We start from the raw sequence: 22,751 nt of genomic DNA, 5'->3' as shown, positions 1-22,751 counted from the left end.
GGGGTATGTGCAGCACTTAAGGAAGAGTGCTGTGTATACACAGAGCACACAGGGGTGGTACAGGATACTATGACCAAATTACGAGAAGGATTGGAAAAAAGACGAAAAGAATGAGAGGCACAACGCAGCTGGTATGAATCTTGGTTGTATTAATGTCACATAGATGTTTTTGACGTTTTGGAATTTTTCCTACGCATCTGCCCTTCCCAGTGACCTGAGTCAATGTTATCCCTTGATTTTCTTTTCCCTATGTACATTCTGCTGGGTTAGAACCATTTACATGCCTAGCCTTTGTAGTAACTCCCACTGCTTCATAAAAAGGAGGCTTTATCCCGTAACACAGCCAGCAATGTTGGCATTTAACAACTGGTAACTAGCATCCATTAATTTCCAAGGAAAGTTGTCTCTATTACTGTCCTTAGGATTTTGAGTGTCATTCAATACGAGATTCATTGAGTTGTTGGAAATTATTGTGTCATTTTTAACCCCCACTTCGTCTATTTTAGGAATTTCCTCTGATGGTTTTTCTGCTAGTATGTTGTTAGGTCCTACGGGTTTAGGATCTTGTGGGATTGGTTCCTTCTTTATTAAAATGAGGCCCTGCTATCAGCTCCTGGTTGCTTATATCGTACCCCCCAAGTTTTCCCTGTTATCCACCCTTGGTCGAAAGGGTTCGATACATTAATCATAAGATGCTGACAGTTTCCCAGTTCGATTCTCCCACGGGGAGCCAATACTATTCCTCCATTCCAATTTCGTTCCGGAGGGGTACATCCATAAGGCCCCCATTGTACCCTTAAAAACCTGTCTGGATTTCCAGGGACCCAATCTGAGGCTATTGTTTCGTATCCCCAGTAGGCACAATAATATTCCCTGGGGTAATTGCAATATCCTTTTCCTGGATTCGAGCTTGGCCAAAAGTAAAATCCCACACGATCTAAACACGGGCTTCTAGGCACTAGTTGACAGAGGCTAGCAGTAAAAGTGGGCCCTCCTGATGTGGTTATACTTTGGACTACTTGTTGATCTTCCCACCTGTACAAGGTCCACTTGAAAGGTCAATGGACATACCCTTTTACCGGGATTAATGTCCATCCCCATATCCAATAGATGATCCAGAAAATTGGTGGGTTACCTCCTCTCACAAATCCAGATTTCCAATCCTTCCCTCGAAATTTGGTAGGGGTCTTACTACCCACCTGGCCCATCCACTTAATTTGCGCCTCTTTACACCCTAAACTTTTGGTGGCTATGGTCCCTCTGTATCCCCACCTTAGTACACCTCTGTCTCCATTGCCTACTCTGTTGCCTGGAGCAGCGAGGTCATTTTTCTTCTCGGCAGCAGTCACAGGTCTTCAGGGGCTCGGCCATAGTTGAATCCTAATATCCTTGAGGGCAGAGTTTAGGGCTCTCGGGTATATGTTCCCCTTGTTCCAATCGTCTCCCCTTTTGGATATAGGTAGCCGTCCTTAAAGGCACTTATGAGCCCACCAATTTTCTGATTCTCAGTAATCAATTTTTATTCCTGGTTTTCCTTTGTTTCCACCCAAATCGAATTTTGCAAATTTCAATTGTTTGATCCCAATCCTCTTCCACAAATTAATTTTAAAATTTCTGGCTCAAAATGTAGCTTATCTGGGTATTCTTTTTCACACCAACAACAAAGATTGCATCCTCTCTCTTCTTCCCATATTTTCCCAAAAGTATGCACTACTCCAAAAGCATATTTTGAATCCATATATATGGTTCCAACTTTACCTCTTAATAACTGTAAGGCCTTTAATACTGCATATAATTCACATGCCTGAGCAGACCAACTGGGTCTTAGGGGTCCCGACTCTATTACCTTGAATTCCTTCCCATCAACTATTGCATATCCTGATTTTCGTTTCCCTTCGACTACCCGGGAAGATCCGTCTACAGCTTCTCTCCCTCCCCTAGCTCCTCTTCTTCTAAGTCTGGTCTAATCTTTGTCTGTTCCTCAATGTTGCGCAGGCAATCATGAGTCAAACTTTCACTTGGCTCCCCATATAAGAATTGTGCTGGATTTTGTAAGTTTGTTACTTCAAGTTCTAATTTAGGAGAGGAGATTAAAATGCCTTCATACTTCATAAGCCGGGCATCTGCTATCCATTTATTGGCTTTCTGCTGTAATATACCCCTGATATTATGTGGCAACAGTACCTTTAGTTCCCCTCCAAAGGTGATTTTATGTGCTGCTTCTACTAGGAGAGCTGCAGCCACTATCGCCTGTAGACAGGTAGGCCATCCTCTACTCACAGGGTGTTGCAGAATGACTCTAAGAGCAGGACCATAGAGTTCTGGAGGACTGTGCAAGCAAGGCAGGGGGTGGCCCCCACAGGTGGCCGGAGACCGGACCTGGGAGGAGAATGTGGAGGAAGCTGTGGGGGCTAACCAATACTGTTATGCCAAGAAGGAGTGGCTGAATACCACTCCTATATATGTGTGAACTGCGTCACAAATAAAGTAGAAGTTGCTTATCACCCATATTGGGTTGGCCTGTCTGCTTCTCCTCGCCGCTTACAACAGGGTCTAAAAGCTTAGAGAGGTATCCCACCGGCTTCTTTCCTCCTGCCCGTTCCTGAGCCAAAACCCTGAATGCAGTTCCTTCATCAGTATTGACGAATAAATAAAATGGTCTCTTTACATCCGGTAGGCTTAAAACTGGGTCATTAACTAAGTCCGCCTTTAATGCTTCTAATTGCCCCTCATCATCTGCTGTCCAGTTTAATAATCCGTCCTTAGTCAACTTAGTATAGAGGAATTTCACCTTTTTGCTGTCATCTTCAATCCACTGCCTACAATATCCAAAGAGCCCTAACAGCTGTCTAACTTGCCTCTTAGTTTTAGGGGCTGATAGTGATAGTATGCCATTTACTCCCTCAGGGTCTAACTTCTTTGTTCCTTTGCTTAGTCTATGTCCCAGGTATTTTACTTCTTCCTCAACAAATTGCACTTTTGACTTTGATACCTTCAATCCCTGTAGGCTCAAGAAATTTAATAATTTAATGCTCTCCTGTCGGACTTTCTCCTCACTTTTCCCAGCTAAAAGTAAATCATCTACATATTGAACCAGTGTGACACCCTCACCTAACTCATATCCTTTTAAAATTTGTTCCAAGGCTTGTCCAAGTAAGTTCGGAGATTCTGTGAACCCCTGAGGCAGAACTGTTCACCCTAATTGTTGTTTTCTATGGGTATCCGGGTCCTCCCATTCAAAGGCAAAGTAGTCTCTGCAATCTTCTCTCAGAGGACATGCCCAAAAGGCATCCTTAAGATCTATGACACTGTACCACTGTTCATCAGGACCTAATTGACTTAAAAGAGTGTGAGGATTTGCCACTACAGGGAATCTAGCTACTGTTCTCTTATTGATTTCTCGTAGATCATGCACTAACCTGTATTTTCTATCTGCTTTCCTTACGGGCAGGATGGGAGTGTTAAAGGGAGACATGCAAGGTTCCAGTAATCCTTTTTCAAGTAACCTCTGGATTTTGGGTTTCAAACCCTGCATCCCTTCTCTAGACAAAGGGTATTGTTTTATCCTTACTGGTATTTCTGGGTTCCTTATCGTGATTGAAAATGGTTCGATATCCAATTTGCCTACCGTTTCCGGGGTATACCATACTTCAGGGTTTATCTTTTCTTCATCTGTTACTCGCAGTGGGCACAATCGAGTCTTCAGTGTTTCATCCTTTACCTCTAAACTAATTCCTAGTTCAACCATTAGATCTCTGCCCAATAAATTATAGTCTGCTTCAGGCACTAGCAGCAGGGACCCCACCCCCATTTTAGAATGCATTTCAAAAAGTACATCCTTCATTACAGGTACTCCAAAAGGTTCTCCTTTTGCTCCAATAACCTGCACAGTCTCTGGGGATATCTTACATCCTTGGGGCAATTTTTGAACAGTTGATCTTTCCGCTCCTGAGTCCACTAGGAACTCAACTTCTTGTTGCCAGGGACCCACTTTTAATTTTATCAAGGGCTCTGTTCTTTCTCGAGTCCCCAGCAGATAGAGCCCCTGACACCCCTAATCTTCCTTGAACATCTTCTCATCCATCATCCTCTTTCTACAGTCTTTCTTAACGTGTCCTTTTCCTCCACAATAGAAACAAACCACTGTTCCTCGTTCTTTTTCCCTTGGAGGCCTCCGGGGTCCCGATCCCAATTGTCGGGATTCAGGCCCCTTCCTAGGAGTGGGTACCCTCTATCCTTCTCTGACTGCCGCTACCAGCATTTTAGCCTGCTTCTTGTGTGTCTCCTCTTCCCTACGAACATATACCTTCTGAGCTTCTCTCAGTAGTTCATCTAAACTGCGGTCTTGCCAATCTTCTATTTTTTCCAGCTTCTTCCTAATATCCATCCATGATTTAGCTACAAATTGTGTTTTCAGTAAGGCTTTGCCCTACCGGAGTGCTAGGATCTAGCCCTGAATAAAGCTGGAGATTTTTTCTAAGTCTCTCTAACCATTCCATAGGGGTTTCATCCTTCTTCTGGTGTTCACTGAAGGCTTTATTAATATTTTGTTCCCTTATCCCCTGAACTATGATAGTCCTTAAGTCTTGCATATGGCCTCTATCCATTTCATTTTGATTATTCCAATTAGGTCTCTGGAGGGGCCACTTAACATCCGCCGCGGGACCTTGCTGATGTTGCTGGTCCCAAATCCTCATTCCGGCCCTCCGGATCATATCCCTTTCTTCTGCCGTGAACAAAATACCCAATATGACCTGCAGTTCATCCCAGGTGTAAACGTTGGGCCCCCAAAACTGATCTACTCGTTCTACAACTCCCAGGGGATCCTCTAATAAGTTACCCATTTCCTTCTTGAAGTCTCTAACGTCTCCTGAGTTCAAAGGGACAGAGACATATCCCATACCAGGTTGCACTCCTCCCATTGCAACCTCCCAGAGGGGATAAAGATTACCCCAGCTTTCCCTTGCCCTACTTTGGCTCCAGGTCACCTGCCTGTTCTCCTCGGGGGAACCAGGGGTAGAATCTGAATCACTGGGGTAGTTTGGAGCTGTTGGAGGAGGAGAGGGCTGCGGTGGCGGTGGTGGTGGTATGTAAGGGGGAGGCGAAATGGGGATTTCATCCTCACTCCGCGTCCTCTTCTTTGCTCCCCCTTTTCTTTCTTTTAAAGGATATAAATTTGTACTAGTCTTGGACCCTATCCATAAATGTGCATACTCGCTTTCCTCCATACTAAATGGTTCCTTTGAATTAACGTAAATATTTAAAGCCTGGCAGATCCAGTCCTCAAAGGACCCAAATACGGGCCAGTATAAATGATCACCTCTAATTTGCTTACCTCCCCAAACTTCCATACAGTAATGTACCATTTTTACTTTGTCCTTACCCTGCCTAGAACGGTAGTCATCCCAGTATTTAATCATCAATCCCAATGGACTACCCGGTGGTATCTGGGGTAGCTTAGCCTTAAGCTCTGACCCCCCATGGAATCAGAAGGCTTGCTTTTCTTCTGGCCCATCTTCCGGAGTGCCTTCTCACACACACAGAGTCTTTTTGCCCCCTGTTCGTGGCCCAGTCCCTCGCACTACTAAGGGGTCCGCACTCGCTTCGTCCTTAATTGGATGTCTCACACAGGCGCACTCCGGGATACCCAACCCCAACAGAACGGGTAACTGGCCCATACTTACGCACTCCTGCGTCTTCGGAGCTTCGTGCACAAAGATTACGGGGTTGCCGGCTTTCTTTTTGCTTGCTGTCGAATTTAGGATTTGTCAGTAGAGGGTACGGTGAGATAGCACCCAAGCAAGGGCCACTATACAGCAGGGCGCCTCCCCTGTGTGGGGCTTCGCACCAGATTGCCTCTATCCGAGTCACGGCACCAAAATTGTTATAAATGTGGCTCAAATAAATTGACGAGAACCAGACCAATGAATCAAATCGGTTTATTGAGCAAGCGACAGCAAGCAAAACAGCGCTGGGTGGCCGGGGAGTCTCTGCTCCGCCAACGGCGCGCAACCCACTTCCCCAGAGTCACTGGTTTTATACTCTTCTTCATCCGATATACGTGTCACTTCCTGGCATACTCTGCATCTGTGTGACCTGTTGATAAGGGGTCTCATTCTGCCTCCCGGTGGGTGTGGGGAGGAAGGCTCCTTATCTCCTTCCCCCGTACATTGTTTACTTTACCGGACACCTGCGGTCTATAAGCAAAATGTTGAAGTGTCGTAATTTTCCAGTAACTCTTAAGCAAGCGTAATTTTCCAATAGTTCTTAAGGAAGCAAGATTTGATTAACAAACAGGAATTTACTCATTACACTGCCCAAGGCGCTCGCAGCCAGGGTTTCGATGCAGGGTGAGCACCCACCCCAGGGGCCCACGTTTCTGCCCAGGCCCTTGTCCAGCCCAGCCTCCCCCCTGGGTGCGCAGTCACTGCTGCCCCAGGCAGGACTGGGCCAGTGCTGCCTGCTTCTCTTGTTATTTCCCTTATCATTATTATTATTGGTGGTAGCAGCAATAAACCACAAAACCCAGTATTGCCAGTGCCACAAGGCAGCAAAGAGCAGGGCTCTCCAGACCACCCGGTTTTGTTCCTTGCTCCTCTGCTCCTTGTTCTTTTGCTCCAGCTCCTGCAGCAGCTGAGCCATTTTCTGGCTGAGCTGCTTGGCACAGTGCTGCATGCGGTCACGTGTAGGTTCATCCAGTGCATGACTGACCACGTGCACATTCAGGATGAGCCCTTGCTCAGCCCAGACAAGAAGGTTTGTGACAGCCGTGGCCTGCAGGAGAGGGAAGGAATTCAGTGGGCTGGGATTGAGGGAGGGAGCTGGTGGTCGGGGGAGCGGTGCCAGGAGCCTGTGACAGATTGATCTGAAATCGGACTCCACTGTCCATTGTCTCAAAGATTGGTATGAGAAGCTGAGATGGAATTCCACCTATCTTTTGTCTCAGAGATGGGCGGGAGGACTTAAGACTCCAATATCTATTGACCGCAAAAAGGGTGTGAGGAGCTGAACTTTACCATCCATTGCGTGAGGGATGCGTGGGAAAGAGCTAAGAATCTTCCATTCATTACCTCAAGGACTGGTGTGAGGAATTGCTGCCCATTATCCCAAGAATTGCTGCAGATGTATGCAGTTGAAGAGCTGGCTGCAACACCAGGGAAACTGGTCCACCAGGAATGTGTAATATGTGATATTAAGAACATAGGTACTCCCCCCAACTCATTATAAAAGGGGGAAAAGGTAATTACGAAAAGGAGCCATTGCCATGAAGACAACTCCAGGAGGACACCTCCATGAGGACACTCTCCACAGATGTCCCCCCCCGAGGGACACTCTCCGTGAGACATTGCCATGAGGGCAACTCCATCGGAACACCTCCAAGGGTATCTTCTAGGAGACGACTCCAGAAGTACACCTCCTTGAGGACACTTACCTCCGACGACTACTACGGACTCTTGGGGGACACTGTTCCGATACCAACAACAAACCCTGAAGAACTCCCACCACCGATGACTACAGTGACAGATCCCCAGGACACTGCTGGATTCATGGTGGTGACTATCTCTCTCTCTCCCTGCCGAATCCTTGCTTCATATTCTACCTTTTTTCCAATCTGTCCTATCGCTATTCCCTTTATTACAATAACTTCCCTTTTTTATGATAACTGTCTTTTTTTAATAAACGTACCAATTGATTACGGTACTTGACCTTGTTTGTATCTTAATTTCACTCTTGGGATCAGGAATTGAAACAGGATCCAGCACTGGGGTTTTCTCCAATCAGACCCTGACAGAGCTGCAAGGAGATGGGGACAGGCAGGAGCGGCAACAAGGTAGCTGGGAGGCAGCAAGGCTTGTGCCCAGGCCCTGTGCCAGCAGCAGCATACCCTGCCCAAGGTGCTTGCAGCCAGGGTTTCGATGCAGGGCGAGCACCCATTCCAGGGGCGTTTCTGCCCCGGCCCTTGTCCAGCTCGGCCTCCCCCCTGTGTATGCACTCACTGCTGGTCCAGGCATACAGGGATGCTGGAGAGAGACTGCTCATCAAGGACAGTAGCGACAGGACAAGGGGTAATGTGTTCAAACTAAAACAGGGGAAGTTCAGGTTAGATATAAGGGAGAAGTGCTTTACTGTGAGGGTGGTGAGGCACTGGAACAGGTTGCCCAAAGTAGTGGTAAATGCTCCATCCCTGGCAATGTTCAAGGCCAGACTGGACAGAGCCTTAGGCCACATGGTCTAGGGTGAGGCATTCCTGCCCATGGCAGAGGGGTTTGAACTAGATTATCTTAAGGTCCTTTCCAACTGTAACTATTCTATGAATCTATGATTCTGTGGAGCTGACCATCCAGCACAGCCCCCAGAGCCCTTTCCATAGCCCACACCCTCACAGAAGCAGTGTTTGTTTGGGTGTTACATGAGAGATTTATTGGCATCTTAGCACAGGAGAAAGCTCCCAGAGGGAATGGGCTGCCTCGAAACATGCCCATGGACAGAGATGCACTGCACAGGGTTTTTCCTTTCCATGATCTCTTAAAAGCCTAACGTCAATTCAGGATTATAAAATAAATGTGAACAACAACTCACTGCTATGCCTTTCTATTCTTATTGCTCCCTGCTAGCAGCCCTGCAGCTCATCTGAAGCAAGAAGGCAGCAATTTAAAAATGCACCAGCCAGCACCTAGGAGAGAAATCAATCATGTCAATACTATTAGACCACTGCTAGCAACTAGCTGTCTCACCTGAGACAGACTCTAAGATTTTAAGCAGTGTTTTGTTTTGTTGGGTTTTGCTTGTTTAAATCTGAAAATTATTTATCTCAAAAGGGAGTATCTCCTACCATGTGCTAACTAACACCACATGTTAAGGTAAAGCATATCTCAAACACAGAGACAAAATTGTGCAGAAATATGCCCCCTGTTAAGGTTCACCGTAAGAATTCTTCTTTAAATACGTGTTTAACTTCCAAGAAACATCCTTCAGGAACCACAGCGGGTAGTTAGCAGGCAGCACAGCAAAAGCAGTCACAAAAAGCATGTTTGTGCCAATAAAAGACAACACCCCTCCCAATAATTTTATACATATATATTTCCCCAAATCTGAAATAAACAATTATTCCTCAGATCAGGATTTAAACCTCAGTAACCAGCAGATACCACAAGAGTCACCATTTAGTCAACAAGTCATGTGCAGCATGTTGGCAGCAAGTTTAGAAGTATTTTGGGCTATGGGAAATCCGTCTCTGGAGACATGACACTGCTGACATGCACTGACACTGCCTGGAGTGCTCACCAGGAGCCACAGCTCTGCATGCAGAGTTAATTCACAGCATATTACAGAAGGATAAAAGAATCATGACAAACCAAACCAGCAGCACTAGCAGCAGCGTGTGTTATGTGTTTGCTTTCCTACAGAAGTGCTCCTAGTTCAATATTGTAAAGTTACAGCATTGCTAAAAGCCTATTAACTAGCCAAGAATTCCTAAATATAGTGTTAATATCTACATGTACATTTTTGGTTTTTTCTCAGGTATTTGACTTACTTCATCGCATTTTCATTTACTACATGTTGCTGCAGGACAATGGAGTTAATAATTCCGATGGGGGGAAGGAGGGCAAAGAAATTACTTCCAAAATTGACATTTCAGTAAGAGAATCAGAATTTGCCTGCACCTCTGTTTATAATGCTTACACGGTTGATATCTTTCTTGGAGGAAAGATACTGTGAATTTTCAGCTCAGTACTGCATCAGAATTGCAGGCAGAAGAGTTCTCTGCTAAAATTCTCAAAACAGGACTGTGCAGAGGGGAAATACTCGTCCACCACCTTCACTAAAAAGTCCCAAACCATTTCCTCAACACATGATTCAAGGGTGGAATATTTTAATACAGAATTTGCTAAAAAAAGTTCCATAGATGTTTCCCACAGTAGGCTGTCCTTCTTTCTGCTAAGCATATTTACAGTAAAACTATTTTAAAACAAATACTCTCAGCAACGTAATTTATTATACAGATAAATAACAAACAACTCAGTAGGCTGTAACTCATGACATTAGAGAATTTCTCCAGAACAGGACTAAACAGCATAGTAGTTGCCAGAGTTCAGTTTTTAAAATGGACATGGTTTTAAGTAGTGTTAGTACCTACCAGTATACTGCCTGAAAACATCCACATTGTTCCTATTTAACAGTGTTACACACAAATTACTTAATACAAAAAACCCAAAAACATGTACTTGAAATAGAGGAGGAGAATCCTCGTGTAGCATGTAGGTTCTTATTTCTCAGTAGAAAAAGCCCTCTTCATCAATGGTGGGGGTGCTTTTCCAACATCAAATGTCATTTCCAGTGGAGGATTATTAAGACAGCACCAGTCAGGTATGCGGCCTGTCTGGTTGTAATATTCTTTGGACACAGACCGACTCCCAAGTATGTCCTGAAGTGCTCCAAAAATGGCTCCTACAATATTGGGGGGCAAGGGGGAAATGTTTCATTAATTTGATTTACTTAATTGCTTTTTCTACTTCCCATAAAGAATCTCAACTGCTTTTTTTCAGCTCTGTCCCCATAATTAAAGGGATTAAAGGATATAGCCCCATTCCTTTTCAGTAGCCCAGCTGGTCTCAAATTGCTTCCATTTATGTCCTCTGAAAATACCTGAAACCAAGAACCATCGAGTCCATGCTGACAGCAAAAGCAGCTTCTTACAAGAAAGTTTCCTAGAAGTTTTTGTTTTAAGCACTTCAGACAAACTACCTTGTGTTTAAGGGAAGTTCTTCTCCCCTAGAAAGGGTGCCACACAATACCTGTAAAAAGTTACACAAGCTGTGAGACGATTGAGGCTGCAACAGCTGACTAGCACTGCCATAGAAGAAAACATCAGAGAGCTTGGTGCATATAAATCACTCTTATTTGCTAATCCTAAAAGTAGGACTCAAAAGGTGTTAAAACTAAGTAAATGTTTATAAACATTTACATTTCAAACTATATGGATATAAAATCTACCTTTAAAGTTAGTTCTTCATACAGACCAGATGGGCTCAGCTTATTAACTGAAAGTTTAGAAAAGCATGAATTCTTACCAACTTGAGAACCTTCCTGAAAAGTGGCTAGCAACAGAAAGCCTTTCTTCTTCCCTAACTTGGAAGTACACCATCCAAAAAATCCACCACAAGTTGTATTTATTACTTGTGGACAGCATGGGGAGTTAGCAGCCTCTGGCCTCTATAGCTCACAGCTTGTCGGTCAGTAATTAAACTTGCTCTTTCAATAAGCAGACCTTCCACACACTGCAGGTTTCTGCTCTGCCCAATTTACTGGTGCCACCCTATGACGGTAGCCCTGTACTGCACTTGAATCACTGCACTTGAATCAACACCACCTCTTCCACACCTCCCTTTCAAATTGTTCATCACTGCTGTCACCTGGTTAAGGCTCCCATAACTCAGTGTCTCTTTCTGCCCTCCAGATGAAGCCTTTCTTCCAGAAGGGCATAACGATTCCACAGAGCTCCACTGCAACTTTATTTCAGTAGATCACCTACCTTTTACTGTTATTTATTCATTACAAATCCCACTTAGAAGGTTTGGTCTTCACTTTGTACCTTTCCTTAATAGTTGTTTTTATCCTTACCTCCCAGCCAGGCCACACAGTTGGGTTTGGCAGGTGGAGTGTGAATTCTGAAGGTTTTAGTGGCAAGTGCTTCTTTGTATTTTGGTTTCTCTACCAGGTATCTGATTTCAGCCATGAGCCTGTGAAGGAATCCTGGCAACATAGCAGTGCCACCAATAACTACCAAGTTCTCTGCTAGCTGCTTCCTGGTGTCTATTGGACACTAATGCAAACAGGAATAAAACCAAAAAAGGTCTGTTAGAAATTCACTCAAGTGTTTCTGCACACATCAATTGCTGTTTTTTCATACTTAGCTGAAACATAACCCACATTATTTTTAATCCACACTTCCCAAGAAAACCAGGCTTAAGGAACTTCCCAGCTGAGGCTTTTATGGGCATGCTGTGAGTTCCTCTAAAGCTCTTCAGCTGAGACAGGCCAAGATGACAGAGGACAGAGATACTGGTGACAGTAATTCCCACAAGTTCTGGGAGAAAATATGCCAGGCTCTTGTCCAGAAGAAATAACTCAGTGCTATTTAACATTTGGAAATTAAACATTTGTCCTTCCTCAGGACAAAGAGTGATGCAACGTAAATGCCTGAAGTACAGAGATGAGGGGTCCAGGCACAGTTCTCGTTAAACAATTTGTTTTCATAAGGAATTCTAATTGAAATGTTTGTCATGTTATCCAAGCTTAGGGCTCTCCAATAGATTATGTCACAGCAAACTAATTTAAATGGAATCAATAACTACAGGAAGTCAGCTTTGATTAAACATGCAAACACTACCACATAATGAAAATTTCCATTTACAATGGCTTTCTAATGCAATTTTTTACTAAACATGATAAGAAATGAAGTATTTGTATATGCCAGGAAAATTCTCCTCCATAGATCTAATGTACTGCCTGTAATAGAGATAGCCAAATTATTTTTATTTCATCTTAGACAAATCAGCAGCCTGCAGGACTCAAAGTCTAACTCTGAGCAAAACACCTTGAAAAAAAGAAGAAACAGAATACCTGTTTCAGTTTAAGCAGAATAATTCCTACAACACCAAGTATTAGCTAATCTTTCATCACTACACACAGAGAGCTCCATCCCCAAATAAATGCAAGCTAGTGTATTACTTTTGCTGAGAGGTAAGTACTATATTTCTTAGAGAAGTCCTAGACACAATGCAGTATACTGAACAGTAAGGAAGTGATCAAGAGTGTGTGACATATGCTGACTTACTACCCCACAGAAATTCATCATGTGGCAGAACCCTAGGAGTCATGCTGTGCTCATCTTTTTCAACCAATCACAACCTGCAGTCAGAAGGGTGTTACTCTAGAAAGAATCTACGCTGGAGGCATTCAAGAAATTGTTTACAATAAAAAGACACCTGAACAAGCGAATCCAAGATCAAAGTGGCCACAGATGTCTCTTCATTGTCCTGTTCAAACAATATTTCAACAACAGAATCTCTATGGAAAGACAGGAAATAAGTGTTAATGAGAAGCAATACTACACTGTGAGCTAACACAAACTAGAAATCCTAGAATCATAACTACAGACTTCCTGCTGACAATGCATCATCACTACTTCTGTCACACAAATGACGCAGGAAGCAGTGCCAGCAGGGAGGAGACAATGTCTCACTCATTTCACTGAACCCATCTAATCATTAATACTCCATTTCTGCTTCCACCATCCCCTCAGTCTGTTTGTTCTCATCTTTAAGTGTGAGCTCTCTGAAGAAGCTGACATCCCTTAATATAGGTTTGCACTGTGACCAGCATAAAGCCTTAATTTAAGAGACATTAAAAGCATATGCAACTGTTTCATTAAAATTAATTTTATGAAGATTCATGTGCTTTTAGGAGTGTTTATTCTCATAAACACTCTGCTATGGTATTTCTCACCTGATAGGGCCAACTACATGCAGGATCTTTTCTCCATCTAAAGGATAGTCCACATCCGGAGGTGGTGAAGGACGCTATAAACAAAAATGTAGGAACATTATTTTAGAAGCCAAAAAGGCTACATCCACTTCAAAGGACTAGGATAAGCTTCATCCTCCACCCACCTCAGCAGTGCCATCAATGTTGAATTTAGCTGCTTGGATTTTCAGTCCACGTTGGAGATCACTCACAAAACAAGTGCGAACTAAATAAAAGAAAGGGCAGAAGAGAGACTTTGTTGGGTCCTTTCATCATCAATAGGCAATAATTCTGCTTAATTTAGAGAAGAATACACACTTTAGGCCCTTGCTGATCCAGGACATTATCAAATAAATGCAAAGAAAAATGGTCTCTACACTTTGGCAGAATTCAGGTGCTATGTAGACTATGAGTTTAAATGTTACCTAAATTAATCTGACCTGCCGATCACAGGATATATACAGTAGTGTAAGACTCTTTCTGTGCTACTCTATCAAATGTGTCTATGAGCTACATCTTAACAATGCACAGGCTAAACCCGAAAGAGGAATTCAAAATGGTTTTAGTTTTGCTTTCAGAGAGGAAGAACACTGCAAGTAAGTAAGGAATATGGCAGAGAAGATGAAATAATTCCTACATGTAGAGTATTGCACACTTGCCATTATCATACTCCACTGCACAACTTAATAAACTAGAGTTTTATGACACAGAAAATTTTACCTTTTATATCCTCTACTATGTCTTCTGGAACTGAGCCTGAAATAAAAAAAGTAACTTAGAACCAAAGCTTTTTAAGTAGAAAGAGAATGAAAGGATTAAACTAAGTCTAAACTAAAATACCAAATGTAAGAATTTAGTATTTTATGCTGTATAGTATGCTGTTTCACTTTGACAGCAGCTATGAAAGACTTCTAAGGAACATTAAGAACAGAAATAAAATTTTGTCTTCTCTCAAAACAGACCGAAGAATTAGAATACTACTGAACTTTTAGCAGTCTTCATTCAAACCTGCTGCTATGAGTGGCTTATCATTAAACATGGAGAAAGAAAACCATGGAAGTAGATCACATAGGATGCAGTGAATACTAAATGCATTTTATTAGCAAGTTCACAGCACACAGGCTACATCAAACAGACCTTACCCATCACAGATGGAAGGCTTTGTCCTTTGGCTAATCCTGTATCAACTGTGCACTGCTCCAACAACTGATACTCCAGCTCCCTAAAACATTGCACATAAGTTAAAGACATCTACTAACTCAAGCTGATTCTCTATATCATGCTTAAGGGACAGTATTTTTTCCTTCAATTACATTCTTCTAAATACACAGCTTTTACTACACTAACAAAAGCCAAACACTGGTCAATTTAAAAATCAGATGCTGTCACAGCAAGTTATGATTTAAGTCATGTTTAATGGGAATCTTTGCTCATTAGTCAAAGATGAACTTTCACAAATAAATCATTAGTAACCTGGAACGTGTAAGTGTGAACTTACTTGTGTATAGCCTTTCCTCCCAGAGGAAGAGAACCCCAGCAGCTCAGAATCGGAATTCCCTCATATATCTACAGGAAGATAGGAAATTCTCTGGTTTTGAGTTTTTGGTGTGCTGGAATTAAATGCTTTTTCCCCTCAACAATCACTTGCAATAGCTATTGGAAATACTCTACAAGTGCTTTTCTCCAAAGCTAATTTCCAGTATCTAATGGCTGAAGTGACTAACTCCCTTCCCAAGTTTCAACGGAATACAGATTTCACCTGTCAGATGTGAAGAGATTCCCCAAGTCATGGCATCCTATAGTCAAAAGCCACATTGGTTGATCTGTTCCGATTACGTTTTTGGACACTTTAAGTCTATAAAACTATCATCTTGTCATGACAGCCTTGTTGCTGAAAATTTTGTTTCTGTATTATTAAAGGATACAGGCAGCACCAAGCTTTCTGTGTATCCACAATCTAGAACCATGGCAGAATTGATCCCAAGCGTCAGGAGAGACATTAGATGACTTGGAGCAAACAAAACTGAAGGTACCTACATGGAAACCAAAAAAGACAATTAATGGAAAGGTGGGGGTAGAAAAAAAAAACCAACACTCAAAGCACGGATGCTTTCCCTAAATGTCATATTAAAAGCAAAATACAAACAACTGCACCTTGAGGCCCATTTCTAATTCAGCATTTAAGAGAGTGTAGTAATGAATAAAATACTACAGGATTCTAAATTCTATGTTCACCTTCTTTGTGGTAAATATCAGTTACTTCAGTAGTAATGAATCTTGGAATGGACTTCTAAGAAAAGCGGGTGTCAACTACAGAACTTATCTGAACTCATAGATCAGGTTTCCTATTGTCATTGAAAATAAATTTAAGAAAGAAAAGCATAGCTACTTGAAATGTTGTATAATGACAAGAAAATGTGAACAAAGCTGCCACAAAACCTTAAGACAATGTACTGTTGCACACAAACTCACAGAAGCGGCTATTTACAATGCTCTAGCAACAGCAATGTGGAAACTCAAGTCAAAATTACACAAGAATTACTTACTTCTCCCACAATTCCATAAATCACATACCCTAGATAACAACAGTTACCGTAAAGGAACACCTTGAAGTGTGAGTTGTAGGAGCAATTTCAATACATCCTGCATTTAAGGGCAACATTACTGATACTTAGCCCAGAGACACAAGTTATAATATTGACCATGTATTAATATGCCACTCGTATTCTTTGCATCAAATGGAAATACAAGCCAGAGAGAACTAACTTCACATCAGTAGTAGCTAGCTTCTTAGCAAGTTACAAAGTTTCTCCATCAAAATACGACTTTCCAAGTAGAATCACACAACAGTTTGGGTTGGAAGGGACCTCCAAAGGCCGTCTAGTCCAATCCCCCTGCAATGAGCAGGGACATCTTCAACTACATCAGGTTGCTCAGAACCACATCCAGTCTGGCCTTGAATATCTCCAGGTATGGAACATCTACCACCCCTCTGGGCAACCTGCTCCAGTATTTTACTACTCTCACTGTCATATTTTACAACCAATTTTGCATGGGAGTGCTTTATCTGAGACATGTTTTTTTTTTTTTTTTCTGTAACAGAATTAGATTAAAAAAAAACAAAACCAAACACTGAAAATACTGACTCTGGTAGAAGGCATGAGATTTGCTGACAGAGCACTAATGAGTGTTTAAATAGAGATTCTGGCTTCAGGCAGTGCTCAATCGGGATTATTGGATCTGTCTGGAACACTGAGATGTCAGCTGTATTTTTGTACAAAGAGAAACCTTTTGGATTCTTGTTAATAGCTCCTGTTTTGTGTCCTCATAAAAAGTCAGAATGAGACAAAAATGCCTTTTGTCCTATTTCCAAGCCCTACTCCCCCAGACAACCATCAGCTTTTTTTTTTTGTTGCATCTTCTTTATGCCTCTCTCATTCTTTTTGCAATATTTTCATCTCCTTGTCCACATCTGGTACTGACTGCAAGTAGAACTTCTACTGGCAAGTGCTATGCTGAACACATGGTGTAGTTAGGTGAAACATGTACCTCAAAATGCTTGAACAGGACTCTTGTGAGCGTGTCTCTGAAGTGTGAAGGGCACAAGACAGATTCTATGATCACAACACGACGGTCTCTGGGATTCACCAGCAGATGTCTAAAAAAAACAAGGCAAGTAAAACAAAACCGTTAAGTTTAAGCACGTATTATGAGACCTTATTTCCATATTGCATTATCCTCAAAAACCACAGACATTGGCATGTAGACAGCATTTTCAACAGCAGATCCCAAAGTCTTTTTCCCAAATTTAAAAACAACTCCTTCCTAAAAGAAAGTTAATGAACTGAGTTACAGAAAAGTTAATAGTTATCTGCCAGCAGGCTGTAGTTCTGAATATTCGTTCCACATTTCTAAATCAATGTAACAAAACAACACGGGCATGGACACCTTACCCTAGACCATGTCGCCCAAGGCTCTGTCCAACCTGGCCTTGAACACTGCCAGGGATGGAGCATTTACCACTTCTTTAGGCAACCTGTTCCAGTGCCTCATCACTCTCACAGTAAAGAACTTCTTCCTTGTATCTAACCTGGTATCTTACTCAACAAGACAGCAGTCTTCACTAAATATCACATCTCTAACACCTCTCAGTGTACTCAGAAAAGATTTGCAGGAGGCTTGAGTAACTAACATCCAAACATCACTTACCTGAAATATAGCATATGGATAAATTCCTTCAGATATGAATAGAGCTCTTCTGTATTAATATTATACTGAACAACTCTGATAGGCTGTAAAGTAAAAATATCCACAGTCATCTTAAACATGAGGCAGTGATTATATAAACACATACATGAGATATAAATATTTATATGAGATAATAAATTACATCTGAACATATATAATCTGACACATATAAACAAGTACTCAATCTTGCCTGATTTGCACTATGACCATAACAATGCATCTTATAAACTCATCCTATTACTAAAGTCCAAAGTTTATTCATGCTAATTTTCTGTCCTGGTAACTTACCACATCATTAGTTTTCCAAAGCTGCCATCCTCTAATGAAATTTAAAAAAAAAAGCAAACAAAACATAGCTAGGCAAAGAAATTTGTCAATAAATGCCTCAAACATTCAGGCTGATGAGTACCAAATAACATCCGCATTCGTACCACACTTAGGTGGTATCTAGTTAGAATAGCAGCACTTATAAGATAATGAAAAATAGCTTCTGAAGGACAGAAAACATATCTGCAAATTCGTTCTATACCGGAACATACCAAACATGATGAAGGTAAAACAGTTCAGACAAAACAGCTTACCTTTGTGACATCAGGTTTCTTTATTTCACTAGGAATAATGCATCTTGGCCCTGTTTCTCCTGCAAAACCACACCTGAAAGAAAATGTAGAAAACCTCACCACCTGAAGTCACCATTTAACATTGTGGGCCTAAGAACCATCACAGAATAATCAATTAGGCATACTTCTGTGACTGCAAAGAGGTGTTTTGCCACAGCTTTTCTACCTAGCCATTTTGCACAAGAAAGATTTTGTACCTTCTTGCTGACTGCCCCTCAGTTGCACTAAACAAAACAATTTTTCTTCACTTCTGTAAGGACTGTAGTAATCAGTTCTGATCTGCCTCCTGCTTTTTACTGAATACAGTTTGTAATAATCCACATGCAACCTTCTTTATTGCCTGTTAAATTTCCAAAGAAATACCTTCCTGTATCCTCCACACAGGCACAGTTTTCACAGGCAAGATGAAGTTAGCCTGTCCTCTTTAAATCCCTATTTTTCTAAGATGCCTATTTAGAAGAAACAAAAAACAAAGACATGATGATCATGATCATGCAGGTCCTGTGGCCTATTTCACTGCTGACCAGCAACTGACACTTTTTCCCTATTTCCAGCTTTGAAATGCATTCCCTTCATAAGCGTCCTGGGCGATTTAAGGCATTAATGCCTCAGGATGACTGGTTACTACTCCAGGCTTCCTGACAAAACATGAGGGCTCTGCATCCAGCATTGATGCAACATCATCAAAATAGCAGCAATCCTAAAACAAATTTTTCAGAAACCCATCTGGTTTTCATAAAGTGACTGCACCTTAAAAGACACAGAACCATGGACTGAAGAAAGCAAAGAGAACAGAAATTCAATGTCTGATTTGAAGAAATGCAGCGCTTGACATTTGTTTTGTCGCTGCCACACCCATTAAGTACAAACCTCAGAAGACGACTACTAATAGGCTACTATCAGGCCTCTGGAGTTGGAGCACTTTAAATACTAAAGGTCAATTATTTATTTTGGTATTTGGCTGCTGTCAACGTAAAAAAAACTTAAACCAGATATAATTTAGAATTTAACTTTTGGTTTCTTTGGAATTCCAAATAAAGCCTGTATATGTGTATACACAGTTGTCCTCACCTGTCATCCTAGCAACTTTTGAACTTTTGGTTAATTTCAGCCTTATCTGGAAAAGGACAGATGTCTCTCATATAATTAAGTTGCTATCTCTCCTACAAGAATGAAGGCTGGAAACAGAACCTAAACCCACACTATTCAGGGGAAATGCTTTTCCATAAAACCATTTATTAGACAAATAATGCCCACGGGATAAAACCTCAGAAGTCCCCCAAAACTGGAAGAAAGCCCATGACAGGCAACACAACATAAATCCACAAAAAAGCCAATCATCAAATTGTTTGTTTCCATCCATGAGAGCTTTGGTAAATCCTCTCCATAACCACATCACAATAATTTTCACATAGAAAGCCTGCCTGCTGGACTGCGGTTACACCACCACTTGGGAAAAAAAAGCAAAGAAAACAATACAAAACCAAGGTGGGAAAAGAAACCCTGTTCCTGCAACTCCTGCCTCTTTCAACAAGCAGAGGAATCCTCAGGGCTTCAAGCAGGTAAACGCACCCACACAGACACAGGCAGAGGCATGAGCCTAGCCTAGTAAAAGTGGCGTACATAGAATCATAGGATGGTTTGTGTCAGAAAGGCCATTAACGCTCATGCAGTTCCTACCCCCCGCCACAGGCGGGGACAACTTCCACTAGACCAGGTTGTTCTAAGCCCCATCCAACCTGGCCTTGAACACTGCCAGAGATGGGGCAGCCACAGCTTCTCTGGGCAATCTGTGCCAGTGCCTCACCACCCGCACAGGGAATAACTTTCTGGTATCCCAATCTCCCCTCTGTCAGTTTAAAGTCATTCCTCCTTGTCCTACCTCTACATTCCTTTGTTAAAAGCCCCTCTCCAACTTTCCTTTAGCACCTTTGGACACTGGAATTGTGCTCTAAGGCCTCCCCAGAGCTTTCTTTTCTCCAAGCTGAACAACCAAACACTCACACCGTCTCCAGGGCAGAGGTGCTCCAGCCCTCTGAGCACCTCTGTACCCTCCTCTGGACTCCCTGCAACAGCTCCACGCCACCTTGCGTTGGTGGCCCCAGAGCATGACACAGTATTACCTGTGGGGTCTCACAAGAGCAGAACAGAGGGGGAGAATCACTTCTGTTGCAAGACAATATTTTTTTTCTTGTGTGCAGGCCACTTCTCCAAACAGGCCACTGAAACCCAGGCAGCATTTCCAGAGTATTTCAACCCTGGACGTGGGGCCAGATTGCTTAGGAATTGCTTAAACGGCCCCTTTTTCACGAGAGGTGCACGGACTAGGACAGGAGTGTGGAGGAAGCTGGGGGTTTCTAACGCAACGGAATACTCTGACGTGCTGCGGGCAGACGCACGGGTACATTTCTGGCTCATGAGATAAATGACTAAATAATGAGCACTTCTGCTTCGACCTTCAGTTACACTCGTTCTGTTTTATCTGAAACACGAGACTAGAAAATGAAGCTGGTTTTGTCGGCTTTGTACCACCACAGCAAGAGGGAGAGGAGAAAAACCGCCACACACGATTATTCATCCCTAAGGCACGCCCGCCCCGCAGCCGCGACACTGGCGAAGCCTGTCGCGACAGAAAAGGGGCAGGCGGAGCGGCACCACTTACTTGGTGAAGGCCTCGCCCAGGTCTATCACCACGGCGGTCTTTTCCCCGCCGCTGCCCAGGCCCTCGTACAGCGGCATCGCGACCTCCCTACTCCTCCAACAGCGACGCGGCAGGGCCTTTCTCCGGCGCGGCGCGGCGGGCCCTTCCTCCTCCCCGGCGCGACGGGCTGCCCGTGGCGCCTGTCCGCACGCTCGTCGCCGCGCCGGTGCCCGCTCTGCCGCGCTCGGAGGGGGGCCAGAGCGTGCCGGCAGCGGGCGTGGTGCGGCTTCCCTCACCTCCGCCCCGGTGGCGGGCAGGGGCCACCCGAGGAATGAGGCCCCGGGAGCAGGCGGGGGGGAGAGGAGCTGGGGCCGAGGGCGGCTCTTCCCCTGGGGAGACCCCGTTTCTGCGGCTCCTCCTGCCCGAGCGCGATGGCAGCGGCGCCTCGGTGCCGGGAGCTGGTCGAGCGTAAAGCCACGCTGAAGCGATCGCGTGCTGGAATCACAGAACCACAGAATGGTTTGGGTTGGAAGGGACCTTAAAGCTCATCCAGCTCCAACCCCTGCCCCGGGCAGGGACACCTTTCACTAGAACAGGCTGCTCCAAACCCCATCCAACCTGGCCTTGAACACTGCCAGGGATGGGGCAGCCACAGCCTCCCTGGGCACCCTGTGCCAGCGCCTCAGCACCCTCACAGGGAGAACTTTGTCCCGGTGTCTCAGTCTCCCCTCTGTCAGTTTAAAGTTATTCCCCCTTGTCCCATCTGTTAATGCCCTTGTCAAAAGCCTCTCCAGCCGCCTTTTAGTCCCTTTATGCACTTGAAGGGTGCTCTAAGGTCTCCCTGGAGCTTTCTCCAGGCTGAAAAAACCCTACTCAGCCTGTCTCTGTAAGCCAAAGCTTCATAATATAAGCCGAAGAGCTTAATAGTAAGATCTTCATCAATGAAAGGTGTCCTAAATAATACTGCTTGTCATCTGTATCGCCCTGCAACTTTATCTCCTAGGTGAGAAAAGGGAGTTTATAGCAGATAATGGCTAGAGGGTAATGAACTTCTGGGATTGCTTGAGAATGAGATTCCTAATGTAGTGTTTATTCTGCTCCCACCAACCAGCCCCCTTCCACTACCAGTCTTATGTATATCATTTTCCCCCAGTAACCACACCTGTAAAACCAGCTGCCCTTCAGGCAATTTTTATGCGTGTCCAGGAATGCAGCTGTGGGTCATATCTCCAAAAGAGCTGGCACGGGGTATTTGTCTCAAGTGCATGGGATCCATTTCTTCTTCAGGGAAGCAAAATAAGTATTGAAAAAGTACTAACTGGTGAGTGAGGTCTAGACATTCGCTCATTGCCAGAGAGCAAGCCAAAGAGCCTAAGGTCATACACATAGGAAGACAAGGGCACTAATGAAGCGAAAGGTGGATTTCAAGGTAGGCTGTTGTGACACTGATGTGGTCTGTTGCCACTGAACCCAAACTGCCTGAGCTGTGAGCCACTGTAACTGTTTGTAGGTGCTATGCTTCTCACATACTCTGTGGCTGCAGTGTTTGTCCCACATCCACACTTCCCATTTAAGATCTGTGAAGGTGGAGGTGTGTGGGAGAGTCAGATGATGAGTGGGAGTGATGTGAGACACCAGAAGTTGTCCCTGCCACCATCTGTTCTGTTGCTTGAGCAAACCTCTGCACTAGCCCGTTGTTAGAGGAGCCGCTCTAC

The 22,751-nt window shown here is 43.5% G+C and overlaps 1 protein-coding gene across 1 annotated transcript; it reads right to left on the bottom strand.

Moving 5' to 3' along the window:
* Nucleotides 1-9,857: 9,857 nt before the first annotated feature.
* Nucleotides 9,858-21,254, bottom strand: ACTR10 (actin related protein 10). The gene is made up of 13 exons (XM_062635658.1): nt 21,058-21,254; nt 18,357-18,429; nt 17,737-17,819; nt 17,077-17,185; nt 15,453-15,560; nt 15,026-15,093; nt 14,670-14,749; nt 14,248-14,283; nt 13,674-13,753; nt 13,510-13,583; nt 12,990-13,071; nt 11,623-11,824; nt 9,858-10,449 (listed from the first exon to the last, which is right to left on the bottom strand). The coding sequence occupies exons 1-13, from the start codon at nt 21,132-21,134 to the stop codon at nt 10,268-10,270; spliced, it is 1,254 nt and encodes a 417-aa protein (XP_062491642.1). The 5' UTR covers nt 21,135-21,254; the 3' UTR covers nt 9,858-10,267.
* Between the last annotated feature and the right edge of the window lie 1,497 nt (nt 21,255-22,751).

The sequence above is a fragment of the Pezoporus occidentalis genome, unplaced genomic scaffold, assembly GCF_034315485.1.
Source record: "Pezoporus occidentalis ecotype Australia unplaced genomic scaffold, CSIRO_AGI_Poc_V1 ctg46, whole genome shotgun sequence".
Taxonomy (NCBI): domain Eukaryota; kingdom Metazoa; phylum Chordata; class Aves; order Psittaciformes; family Psittacidae; genus Pezoporus; species Pezoporus occidentalis.
This window is presented reverse-complemented; position numbering and strand designations above follow the sequence as displayed.

Excerpts from the sequence above, each read along its gene's own strand:
- ACTR10 (XM_062635658.1), bottom strand. The coding sequence starts at position 21,134 with ATGCCGCTGTACGAGGGCCTGGGCAGCGGCGGGGAAAAGACCGCCGTG. Across the intron at positions 14,284-14,669 it reads AAGCCTTCCATCTGTGATGG|GCTCAGTTCCAGAAGACATA; the intron begins GTAAGGTCTGTT and ends TTTTTATTTCAG. Across the intron at positions 11,825-12,989 it reads TCTTGGATTCGCTTGTTCAG|TGTCCAATAGACACCAGGAA; the intron begins GTGTCTTTTTAT and ends TGTTTGCATTAG.